Source organism: Rhincodon typus, unplaced genomic scaffold, assembly GCF_021869965.1.
Source record: "Rhincodon typus isolate 14 unplaced genomic scaffold, sRhiTyp1.1 hic_rhity00003694, whole genome shotgun sequence".
In the NCBI taxonomy this organism is placed as follows: Eukaryota; Metazoa; Chordata; class Chondrichthyes; order Orectolobiformes; family Rhincodontidae; genus Rhincodon; species Rhincodon typus.
Genome location: NW_025969332.1, coordinates 1,933 through 15,701, shown reverse-complemented (window position 1 = coordinate 15,701; position 13,769 = coordinate 1,933). Strand labels below are relative to the sequence as shown.

The following is a 13,769-nucleotide window of genomic DNA, read 5'->3' as shown; positions in this document are numbered from 1 at the left end:
TACTATCTCTGATTCAATTTTCCCCCCCATGCTAAGTACTTGGTTTATAAACCAGAGCCCACTGTTAGGGGGCTGAAAAAAGTGCAGTTGAATAAAGACTGCACGGTTTCGTATCTACAGGCAGACATTAGGCTGTTTTTGCACCCACCCTCAACATTACTGAAAGTTAACCAGCAGAATGCAGAAGTCATACAAAATTTTTAAAAATGGAGAAACTCAAATTTCAAACCAATTTCTACCAAAGGATAAATATTTCATGTGTTCAACTACTTTATTCAAATATGATGTCCATATTTGCTGTAGAGAACATAATGTTAAATAACATATTTGCATCAGCCCAGAAAGAACAAAACCACCTCGTAGTTGTAATGTGACCAAGTTATATCATTCGATCACACAATGATACAAGCTTCATAAATTAAAATTGCAGCAGATGATTTGTTGATGTATTTGATGGGGAAGAAAAATTAACTGAGTGTTTGGTTACTGGTCCGAAGTACACCTACCTACATGTTCATCTGTTATTTCTACTGTAGGAAGTGTCTTGATTTTCTCTTTGTCTGCCGGAGGTGGGCCAGTATTTTCAAACTGGTTCAGAAGCTAGAGGAAGAAAACAGATAATTAGAAAGTAAGTGCCAAAGTATTTCAAATTTAAAGTAATCAAATGGAACATTATGTATACCACAGCTGCACTATGCGCTCATTCACAGCAAGTTGCTGCAGTGCACCCTCAGGGTTCTTGGGAGCACCTCTCAAAGCTGCAACCTTCAACAGTTGGAAAGAAAAGGGCATTATCTTCAGGGATCCTACCCAAGTCACAAATCTAAGACCGAGTATTCTCTACTTATTCTTGGGTTAAAATCCTGGAGTTCTCTACATAGTACCAACTTCTAGCACAGGCTGCAGAGATTTAAGGTGGCAGGCTAACACCATCTCCTCCAAGATACTCAGGGAGTCGCATTAAATGTCAGTGACAACCATATTCCAAGAATAAAGAAAATTGCCAAACCGCTTAGAAGTTTTCACAATGTTCTGCGGGTACTGCAATGATCTGTTCAGCTGATCACTCAAAATGAGAGTAGTGATTTTTTTTAGAACATAAATTTATCGGTGCATTTGTTCAGCAGTAAAGCCAGCATATCTTCAAATCTACAAATGCAGTTTAACAGTGTATCTTACATACCAACACATGAATAAAACCTCAAAAAAAAAAGCTGAAAGAAATATTTGGAATGGATGTTGACTCAATACTTTTTTCAAAATAACAGTACAGATTTTTGTTTCACTACTTAAAGCAGCCCTCAAGTTGAGGCCAGAAATTTTGGCAATATAATGAAAATGATTAATCAACCCAATCTTTAAAGAGATATTTTTGGAATAGATGACTCAAGCAAGAACTTGTTCTCTCATGAGGCACAATTTAGTCTAGAAGATTGTGAAAACTTACTAGAAACCAGTAAAAGATGATTAAAACAAAAAAAAAAGACATTTGATGATGAGGAAAAAAACTCAAAAAAAATTTTAAAAAGTAAAAGCTTCTTCATGCATATAAAAATGGAAGAGATTAACTAAAATGAGTACTTAGGCCCGAAACGTCAGCCTTCCTGCTCCTATGATGCTGCTTGGCCTGCTGTGTTCATCCAGCTCTACATCTTGTTATCTCACTTATCCTTTAAAGATGGGAGTTTTGTGGGAATTGAGAAACAAGGAAATGGTAGAGGCTTTGAACAAGGTTGTTTTAATCTGTCTTTGGAGACCCAGAAAACATCTCAAAGCTAGTAGAAAAACAAAAGGTTAAGAGATGGGAGGAAGTTAAATCAAACAGTAGAGAAAATGTACTGAGAAAACTAAAGGTTCCCAAGTCCCTTGGACCAAAGGCCTGCATTCTAAGGTATTAAAGGAAATGTTTGCAGAGATATCAAATGCATTGACTGCAATTTCTCAAAATTCCCACTCTCTGAAAAAATCCAACTGAACTGGAAAACCACAAATGTAACTACTCAACACACATGCAGATAGAAAGCAGAAACTATAGGCCAGTTAGTCTGTCTTCTTTGCAACATGCTAGAAGCCATTATTAATGAGGTGTAAATAGGACATGTAGAAAGTTAATATAGAATTAGGCAGAGTTAACATGATTCTATGAAAAGGACAAATGTGTTTGACAAATTTATCAGAGTTCTTTCAGGATGCATCAGCAGAGTATTCAGTTTTCCTAAAGGCATTTGATAAGATTTCTTTGAAGTATATGATATACCGCAAGATAGAACCTTTTCAAGGGGAATATATTAGTGTGGATTGCAGAATGGCCAACTGGTCAGTTTTAGTTTGGTAAATGAACTCATTGAGTAGGGAGACAGCAAGAACTGTAGATGCTGGAGTCAGAGATAAAGTGTACAGGCCAGGCAGCATCAGACTGCCAGCTCTACACTTTGTATTATTGAGTAGGGATCTTGCTGAAGTCTCAACTACTTACAATCAAATGAATGACCAAGAAGAAGGACCTGATTGTATTAAAGCCAAATTTGCTGGCAATACAAAGAAAGGTACAAAACCTCATTGGTGAAGAGAAAACAAAAAGTCTGCAAAATGATCTAGATAGGTGAAGTGGATTAACAAAAAAAAAAAAAAAAAAAAATTGGCAGATGGAGTATAAATATGAGCTTGTCCACATTGCCAAGAACAACAAAAAATGCAGAACATTATTTATATGGAGAAAGACTGTGGGATGTGCAGTACAAAGGGATCTGGGTATCCTCTTTCATGAATCACAACCATACTATCTTGGGATCAAGTTATTTCTAGGTTATGGAATTACATTAGAATGCCTAACCACATATTTATGAACTGGAAAACACCATAGCTATAAGTAATTTATCTGAAGTACAAAAGTGATAAAACATCATAAAGCAGTTACAAAAAAATAGTCTTATATATCATACAATACATTCCATATTTTCATTTCTTAAAATTAAGCCATAAATTGCTGGATCTGTTTAAATTATTTCTCAACAACTGGTGTTACTGAACTGTAGAGACTTCACTGTATATTGAAACTTACATTTACAAAGCTTTTACAATTTTATTTCTCTGCTAGTAGCTACAATCACATCTTTGCTTATATCCAACATCTTGCTATAATTTCAACATGAACAAGTTGCACTAACCAGATTAACTACCTGTGTAATGATTGTGTCCAAGCCATTGGCTCCCCATGCATAATCCATTGGATTTGAGTGCAATACACCCCTATAAAGCACAGAGAAGTTTACATTAAAAGAAATTACACAAGCAAAAGGTAATCAAATTTCAATTACACTGAAGGTTGTCTTGTCAGCTTTCAAGTTAAAATAAAAAGCAACTTTCATTCCACTTTCTCACCCAGTGCTAAAATAATGGAATCTGCAACTCAGCAAAGTGTCTATTCCCACAGACAATCCAGATAAGACAGTATCGTTGTTTGACAAGTACATTAGAATGTGAATCTTGCATAAGGACAGATTAATTTTTCAACACTAATCTCTTACCCTAATTTATATAGGTCTGCTAGCTCAACTAACTGAATCAGAGAAACTCTGGTCTGCACAGTTCACAGCATGTCTTTCCAGATTTACTGACCAAAACACTTAAAATTAAATCATGAATTGTCCAAAGGAAGTACTTTAAAGGGTACATTTAAAACAATTCATTTCAAAAGGTTAACTACTTGGATCAAAGCAACAGTCATACCGAAGGACACAGTCAAGAAAGGCCCACAACTGAGCCAACCCAGTAGATATTAACTGATACATTGGACTGACAAAGTCTAGAGCATGGTCCATATGCAGTCAAGACCAGGACAGTTAGGAAGATTGTAGATGTTGACAAAGACAACAGCCAACATAAACTGAATCTCATATCCAATAGGTATTTGATAAAGATGTGTCAAGAAAATACTTGGACTTGAATTTTCTCATGAGGTGATCACAACATACATCAAAGTTCAAAGCATTCCAGCTTTGTAGAGGATATCTTCCTGCACATTTTCTTGTATCTTTGATTACAATATGCTGCAGCAAGCATGGGAGAAAAATTAGAAATAGAATAGCTAATGCCTTTTGGAATTCAATTTAATGACTGGTTTCATCATTGCAGTTTTAAAATGTAAATCAATTTCTCACTTCTGATCTTCAAAATGGACTCAGGTGAATGGGACAATTGCCACTAAAATGTAAACTCAAATGAAACAACAAAGCAGAAAATAAATGGTGATGAAAGTGACAAAAACTGTCAGTTAACTATATTGCTCAATAACTTTTAGCTCAACCACCCTGTGGAGACATTCTGTATGCCCAAAAAATAGTAATAATTTTCTGTTAACCGGAAGAACGATTATTAGGTTATCGGAACTCAGTTAACGTCCAGTTCCAAATTTCAGATCTTCCTGAGAATTTACAGATATAATTTTCTGTAAAATCTGTGTTCCAATAATAGCCAACAATATAGATGCACCTTTGCTATTTCCAGGAAAATCTTAGCCATAAGACATAAAATGAGAAATAAATTCCAAATCAATTTGATTTCTCATTTCAGATAATGAAAACAGATGGTCACAATGCTAACTAATTAGGCATTCATACTTCATTATAAACCTTTTCGGTTTCTTTGCAATACAGCTTACCATGGACCTAATCCCAAGTTTGGCACTGCTGTAGGTGCAATGATTCCATTAACCAATTGTTGAATAATTCTGTAATAAACAAAAGAAAAGTTTGAATGGAGATTTGTTTCAAAGTACAACAGGGGAAACATACAACTGTAGGTTCCATTCCGGAATAATTCAACATATAATACCATAGCTGTTTCATAAATACCACATGAATCAAAACGCACCTCTATTATAAAGTAGAAACATTCTAAAATGCAGTTGTAGCATTTGGAGTGCATGTTTTTAAATTAATTCAATATCTACTTGCTGTGGTAAAACCCTTGCAACAACTCATACCCACTCTACCTGATTTCCACAGCAGCAAGCTTTATTACAAGAAAGCTGTGGTGCAAGACAGGTATCAAATTCAACCCCTCTCAAGTTTTTTTCCCCCCTACTGGTTTAATTCTAAAACTTCAAGAGAAACACCTACCCTTCTAGAGTTGGCACTCCTTCATTTCGCGTTGTAGGACGCCGTGACGGGAACCTGGGTGCTCTGGGTTGCCTAGAACTATATCGTGGCCGTGACTGGTGTTCGCGATCCCTCCTATTTTCAGAATCTCTATTTTCTTCTGAAGTCTGGTTAGTTCCAAAGGAAAAAGGATCAAAGGTGTCATCCAGAATGCCAAATGTAAACTGTCCATAACTACCTTGTGGTAAGGAAAGCAGGTGCTGGTCCAAACCCTGGAGTGAATAAAATTGTTGAAAGGAAGATTAGGAACAAACATTTTCTGGTCATCAAAACAATAATTTTCAAATTTGCATTTGGTCCCCAATGATACATTTCCCAAATATAATTACGGAATTTTCTCCTAGGCCCCTACAGAAGTTTAGATTATTGCCAAAAGTTGCTGGTTTCTGCTTACCCTAATACACGTTACAAACGACAACGAATAATGATTTTTGCTCACAACTGCAAATTAAAGACCAGGAGATTAACACCTATGGGATAAGTCTTGGGTAGTTGATGCAGAAATGTGTCAAAATATAAGAGGATTGGTTCTAGCTGAAATTAAATTGTATATGTTTTGGAGAAGAGTAAGCACTCAAACCAAAAACAGCATATATTAATCACCCACTCAGATTATTATGGATAACATGCTGTCCCAAAAAGATGAGAAAGTGCAAGAGCAAATTTCTATCATTCACATTCTGCCAGTAAATCTGAACACAACGGTACATGGTAAAATTTATGTTCTCTATATAGAATATCTTATTTGGCAAAGCTGAGGATCTTTAGATAAAAATTTGTGCTTACTAGAAACTCCAAATTAACAAAATTCTAAAACAAGGTATTTCCACCTATTACACGCCAATTCTATTTTCTTTAAATTATGGACTTGATTCAATATATTGTTATGATAATAATAGGTTCTGGGTTAATTTATTGTTGAATACTCTGACCAAGCAATTGTACCTAAATATATATTAATACAGTGTTGATATGTCTTTGGTGCTTAAACTTAGAAAAGTGACATAAGCATGTTGGGAACACTGGATGTCTTTTAGCAAATTATGGAATAGTGTTAGTGCTTAATTGTCAATTCTAAGCACACTAATCCTTAGAGTACAGAAGATGGGTGCAGATTTTAAATCAAAGGAGACTTGATCTGATTTACTTAGGAGAAAAGCATAAATCTGTAAAGACAAAGAAATGCTGGGTGATAGCCAAACTATAACCTGTTATAATGCATTATAGACATAAAAACGCATGTAAAATAGTCTTAGGTTTGAAGTCCTAAATTTCATTCATTCTTTGGTTAATTAGTCTTTAAAAAAACATGATGCAAACATCAGTATGAGAAAAAAAAAAATAGGACTATGCTTTCCACCAGTAACATTAGAGAAATTAGCTGAAAACACTGCCAAGAAACAATCACCTCCTTACGTTCACAGCTGCAGAAAATTTTCTTCTGGGGTTAATCTTGACAAAGTTTAGTACGGCAGCAATCTTCAGCTCTAAATGCACTCAATAAAAAGTACTATTTGAAAACAAATTTTCTCCAAATTTCGTTAGTATTCTCGAGGTGCAACATGGTAAATTTACGAACCTTTTACAGATATTACCACTATGCTTGCCCCCTTTTTCCATTTTACCCAAATAGCAAAAATTCAATTGTGAATCTTAATGTATGGCAGCAAGCTACTCAGAAGTAAAAGTCTTTGTTAGTGTCCTTCGCTGTCCTTACCAGATGGTCTCACAGGTATACTTTCAAGCTGAGGTCATTAAATAACAAATCAAGAACAAACAACGAAGGCTAACTTAAGCACTGTTACAACCAACTCCAATTCAAATCAACTTACTCAAACTCTCTGAACAAAGTGTATTACATACAAGTTCTCTTGGGCTAACATCTACAAATAGCAAAAATATTTTGCCTTATTTTAGACTCAATTTTATAGACAATTCAAAGGATTAGAAAACTGCCAAAAAGACACTTTTTTTAAATTTAAGAAAGGAAGGAGAGAAATAGGTAGCCATAGAACAGTTAACTTAATGTCTGTTATTGGGAAAATGTTAGCATCTATTATAAAAGGATGTAATAGCAGAGCTTTAGAAACACACATGATCAAGCAACGTCAGCAGATTCATAAAGGAAAATCATGCCCAAAATGTTTACTAGAATTCTTTAAGGAGGCAACAAGTAGGACGAAGGAAATCGGTGAATATTTGGATTTTCAGAAAGTGCTTGATAACATATCACACATTAGGCTACTTAATAAGATAAGGGTCCATGGTGTTGGAGGGAGGAAATTAGTGTGGATAAAGGACTGGTTAACTAACAGAGGACCGAGTTGGGAGAAGAGGTATTTTCAGTATTGCAACCTGTAACTGGTGGTGTGTTCCTGGGATCACTCCCGGGGCCACAATTATTTACAAAATATATCAATGATTTGGATGAGAAAAATGAATGTACTACAGCCAAGTTTGCTGATAACAGAGTCTGTATAAAGATATAGACAGGTTAAGTGAATTGGCAAAAACTTGGCAGATCCAATATAACGTGGGAAAATGTGAAGTTACGCACTTTGGCAGGGAGAATAGAGGAACTGAATATGATTTAAGTGGAGAAAGACTGCAGAAATCTACAGAACAGTGAGATTTGGGAGTCCTCATCCATGAATCACAAGCAGCTAGCATCCAGTTCAACAGAGAATAGGGAAGGCAACTGGAATGTCAGCCTTTATTTCAAAGAAAACTAAGTATAAAAGTAGGGAGAGGTTGCTAAAACTATACAAGAGACTAGTCAGACCACAGTGAGAACCAGCAGTTCCACTAGCACTAACAGTTTTGTAAACCTTACCTAAGGGAAGATATACTTGTATTGGAATCAAATCCAGAGAAGGTTCACTACTCTGATCCCAGATATGGAGAGACTGTCTTGAGGAGAGGTTAAGCCTGTATTTGCTGGATTTTAGAACAATGAGAGGTAACCTTATTGAAACAGAGGATCCTTAGGTAACTTGACAAGGCAGATGCAGAAAGATTGTTTTCCTTGTGAGGTTGCCCAGGATCAGAGGACATAGTCGAAGAACAACAGAGATTTACATTTAAGATAGAGATGCCCATTAAAATAGAGATGAAGAGAAATTTCTTCTGTCAGAAGGTAGTGACTCTGTAGAATTCTTGACCACAAAGGACTATCAAGGTTGAGTTGTAAAGGGTACACAGGGCTGAGATAGACAGATTTTTAAATCAGTAAGGAAATCAAAGGTTGTGGAAAAGGCAGGAAATTTGACTTTAGGATTATCAGATCAGTAACGGTCTCATTGAATGGCAGCACAGATTCTGTGAGCTGAATGGCCAACTTCTGCTTCTACCTCCTACGGTCAAACTGTTATGTGCATAATGAGATTTTGCATTGGCTTGGAATCTTAAGTTTTAAAACATAAAAGAATGTAACAGCTACACAAAAGAAAATAACTGGCTCAAGTTAGACATCATCCATGTAATACAAAGAGAGCAAATCCACATCAGCTAACATCATATGACTAAATATTTCAACTTGTTATAGCAGTACCTTGCAATGTGAACAAACAACATACAAAAGAGCCAGAAACTTTGTAACTGGACTGCAAAGAGAAATCAAAGATATAAAATATTAAGTTAAAAAAACAGAATTACTTGTAAAATATCTTGAATTATAAAGTCAAATGTAACTTTTGCATATAAAGTAAAAATAAAAATACCTGAAATAAAAAGTAAGTCTGTCAATGTAGTTTTACTTTGCACATTGACTCACATGATGAAAAGGAGCCAGATTTCATTAAGGAAAACACTTTTGTTTTATCAATGTATGTAGTCTTTATGCATATTTATTCAGTAAAATTATGGTTCAGTTTGAAGGTCTACAAAGCATCAGTTGCCAAGCTTAGGCAGCACCAAAATTAAAATATCCTCCATTGGTTAAAGATCAAAAAATTGAATCAGAAATCAACATAAATTATTGAAAAGGATGCTGACCTAATACCATTCTTGTTAACAAAACAGAAATTGCTGGAAAAGCTCAGATGGCCTGGCAGCATCTGTGAAGGAAAAAACACAGTTAACGTTTCGGGTCCGGTGACCCTTCCTCAACTATTGTTGGAAAGGATTTGGCTACAGCTGAATAAGGAGGAGTTAAATCAGGCTGGGCAATGGAGTAGGAATATTGGAGGTGGATATGCATTTGGCCATGTCAAAGATAAGAGAAAATTTGATAAGGAAAGGGAAAAATAATGTACCATAGCCCTAGTCGGAAAGGCTGTCATTCACAATCTTGCTCAGATTTGCTGTGGCAAAATTAAAAGCTTTTAAAGTAGGTGATAACTATTAACAAGTTATTACAATTAATGAGTTAAAACTATAGCTGCATTACAGAATGATTGGTAAGATGTGAATGAAGTAAAGATATGGAAGAGTGGTGGTACACTGCCACAACCTTATTTCAGAGAATTACATCAGAATCCTTCCAAAATGAGATTGTAATAATTTAAGCTAGGTGATTTTAAGGATACTTTTAATACGACTGCATTGACTAGAATTAAAAGATGATACAAGATTTTATGTATTAATAAAAGGTTAATAGAATAACACTTCCAATGATTTTTTAAAAAATCAAAAAACCAAGTCAGGAATTGAAATGTCACATTCATAAGCTGATAATTATGTGCTGCAGAGTGATTAAACTTGAAACCCTGGAAAACCATGCTACCAACCTCAAATAACTGTCGAGTCTGGTCACTCGTGGAAGCTGTTGAACTGGAGCCATTTTCAGTATTCCTACAAGAATTCCAAACATTGCACAATTAGCAATGTCATAATATATAATTCTCATAAGAATTTGCAACTAGTTATTACAGATTAATACACAAGAAAAGCAGGCTATTTCATGCATACGAGCTCAAGGTTAAAGTCAGGGACCAGGCTAAAACTAATTAGCAATACCAGTTTTAGTTAAAAATTATTGCGCATTTTTTCATTTCAAGATCCCAACAGTTCCCAAGAAGAACTGAATATATTGTGCAAAAACCTTAAGATCCATGAAAAACTCTAAATTCAGTGTTCACCTATCATTGGAAGATTGTTATCTGCTGCTTCCAGGATCCTTCAATGTGATCACCAATTCACTAAAACAAAATGTTTTATGGCTCATTTTATTTCAAATGCAATGCAATCAGCATACTCTGTAAAGAGGAACTGACAAAATGATCTAGCTAATTCTTATCAGTTCCTTAGTTGTTGTTTAAAGCAGGAAAACAGGGGGCAAGACCTTCAGTCATAATGCACACACTTAGGAACCTGCTATTTTGGCTTCCCCAACTCATTAGAAAGCTGATCAATCGACTCCAGTTACAAACTTTAAGTAGATGCATTGTAAACAATGCAAATCAGCTGTGACCCAGCATTCAATGGTGACTTGGATGAATCAGAGTTGAAGGACACAAGTCCACAATGTGAACAATCAGCAATGACACAATCTTGTCAGTTCTCAAGATGATGAGCTGCATCACGTCAGGCATTCTTATCTTCACATTCTACTAGCTATGAACACTGGAGTTGAATATTCAACAGGCAAAATGGAAAATGCATTAATGACTAATCTTTTTGAACCTTATTAGATCCTAAGCCAGACAATTTGAATTAATATATAAATATTGACAGCTTTAATCCAACTGCTGAGCCAATTCCATGACAAAGCAGTTATCTTTCTTCCAATTTCTGTACGCTTCCCAGCCTGAAGGTAGGAACTGCCCTGCAGTTTGATGCGATATCTGCCTTCCAGCACCTCACCCCAAGTGACTTTTTTTTTGACGTGGTTTGAAAGAAATTTTATTTTTGGAGAGTGGAAAAGGCAAGATAAGCAGAAAATTAAGTAGGACATGAACAACACTGTACAAGGCTGCAAAGCTTTCAATGTGTGTAGAATTTGCTTTCTCTATCAACTCTCAGCACAATAGCATCTAGCCCATAATGCAGTAATACCACAAAGGATATAGCTTTACTAAGACACAAAAATTAGAGTCATATTAAATACTCAGTTTGAACAGAAATTATGAAGCAGCTTTGAAAGTATCTAACTACTTTCTTGGCTACAACATATCTGTGCCAAGAGAACAGAAACATGTCATTTATGAAATGCAATCACAATTACTAGAAAATAAGTGATCAAATTATGCTGTACCTTCTTGGACAATTCTTGCATTAGGATATTCCATGGTATTCAAAAGTATAGCAAGACTGAAAACAGCAGCCAATGACCAGATTAGCGCATGGATTTTTTCTTGCAGAATAAAAAGAAGGCCTCTCAAAACACTAAGCCATTCGTTTGAAAATAATCTGTTTTACAATCTTATGATAAACTAATTCAGTATGATGAAAACGCTTTGCCTGCTATGCAGTAACTTGCCAGCCCACTGGTGTTAAGCATCATTTCCAATGGGTACATGAAAATTCAGTAAAAATACTTCAATTAGCTCCATCAGAAAGTGTGCTGAAAATTAACTATAAGCTAGAAACATTAACATGAATGTATTCTCTCTAGCAGTTAGCAAATGTATTCTGGTACAGAGACTAAATTTTTTCCAGAATAGCAACCTCCCCAATATCATTCCAACTTACTGTGAACAATGTGCTTTAAAATGATAGAACAGCAGCTTTGGGTTATTTAGTACAACGTCGAAGCTACAATTATCCAGCTTGTCTTTCCAAAACTTACCAACATGTTTAAATAAGCACAAACCAGAGATCTGTCAATAAGACCATGAAATAGGAATAGGAGTAAGCCATTCAGCCCCCTAGAACCTGCTCTGTCATTCACTAGGACTGTGGCTGATTCCTCACGTAAATTTTCCTGGCATTTCTCCATCGCCCTTGATTTCACTATTAATCAAGAATCAATCTACCTACCTACCTTACTATCTGCTACTATCAGAGCCTTAATCATACAGAAGGACTCTGCCCCATAGCTTTCTGTAGCAAGGGCTTTCAAAGTCGCTCAGAGAAGAAATTCCTCCTCAGTTCAGTCTTAAATTGGCAGTCCTTAATTCTGAGACTGTCCCCTCTGGTCCTAGAACAGCTTAATTGCTTGAGAGAGTAAAGTGTGTGGACAATGCCTTTAAATTTCCAGCTCAATCTACAAATTTCCCTCACTAAACAGCAAATGTTCTGCAATTGAACACAAACGAATGTCACTCATTTTTGAAACAACATATTTCAACCGTCTGTATGCTATAATTACGATCTCAAAGATTTCATCGGAAAGTCAGAGGATATGCTGAAGGGTCAAACGCAGTGCAACAAAAATTAAAATGTACTTTGAAGAACTATACACAAAACAAATATTAACTAATCACCCATGATATCGCTCAGTCTGTCAGACTTTTTTTTTAAACCAGACCAAGGGTACTATACTAAATCGTATTAATGGAGACAGATTTATTGGTGTAGGGTGCTACAATGAAGAAAGAGCTGAGAATGCTGGGAAGGTTTGAAGTTTCACTGTACGATATGGAGGTATTATGCACTTTAGCTGAAGCTGAATGGAAAGAAGAAACATGCAGTTCTTGAATTTAGAAGCGCTGTGGACAGAAACATAACCAACCCTATCAAGTGTCCCAAGTACTGTGATTAACCCCACAAGTAGCTATAGTTTCAAAAACCACATCAAAATTCCATATAAAGATCTACTAGGCAAGCTCAAAGTCACAAGGCAGCAGGGTAAAAATTGCACAATTGAGAAAATGGTAGGAAGGTAGAAAACAAATGGCACAGGAGTCAGGAGTTGCATTCATAAACTTTAAAAGGACATCAATCATGTTTGTAACTAGTATAACAGTATGCCAAGTCAAAAGGGATTCAAAGACCTACATAGTGCTCGTTCCTAACATGTACTTGCAATAAAGTTCAGCACTTAATAACATATCATTGTGCATGCAATAGGTAGCTTAATCTGTAATTTTTCTTGGTGCCAAACAAAATGCAGTCAGTCTGTCATTCACAATTACACAGCTAGATTTGCTTCTGACACTCATAGGCGCAAATCACAGTTCTACTATTAGGTTACGATTTTTCAGCCAATCCACTTGTAATCTTATTGCATATGGGACATTATATTACAGATATTTCTTGAAATTCTTACATTTTAAAATAATTAAATCCTGGTGACGACATTGCTGTACAAAGATGTAGTTTTACCTTGGTACTTGATCGAGTAGTTCTTCTATGAAACCAGAGTCACATCTTGGACATGTGTATTCCTGAAGATAAAATAAAATAACATCAGAAGACAGTAAAAGGTAAAAATTTGAAATTCTGTCACAGAACCAAACAAAAAATTAACAATTTTGTTTTAAATAGTATGTAGATTTGTCCCTGGTAACATCACTCAGAAGTAAAATAACAGGAACAGACAAGGGTAAAAATACACTATAAACTACTTTTTTCACCAACTACTTGACAATTACTATTTAAGTTAACTCATAAGCTCATCATTTCCTGTTAGAGATTGGCAGACAATTATCTAAAAATGCAATGTAACCAACTGCTAGAAGATGGGTAGACGTTTGGATTTTCCTTGAGCTTTTCCAGCAATCACTTAGT

The 13,769-nt window shown here is 35.6% G+C and overlaps 1 protein-coding gene across 1 annotated transcript; it reads right to left on the bottom strand.

Annotated features, from left to right (window-relative positions):
• Positions 1-483: 483 nt before the first annotated feature.
• Positions 484-13,426, bottom strand: rnf126 (ring finger protein 126; the record flags this gene model as incomplete). Its single annotated transcript, XM_048593729.1, has 6 exons — positions 484-600; positions 3,180-3,249; positions 4,661-4,729; positions 5,121-5,371; positions 9,887-9,950; positions 13,365-13,426. Coding segments are annotated over 6 exons (633 nt in total), but the record flags the coding sequence as incomplete, so codon positions are not given.
• Between the last annotated feature and the right edge of the window lie 343 nt (positions 13,427-13,769).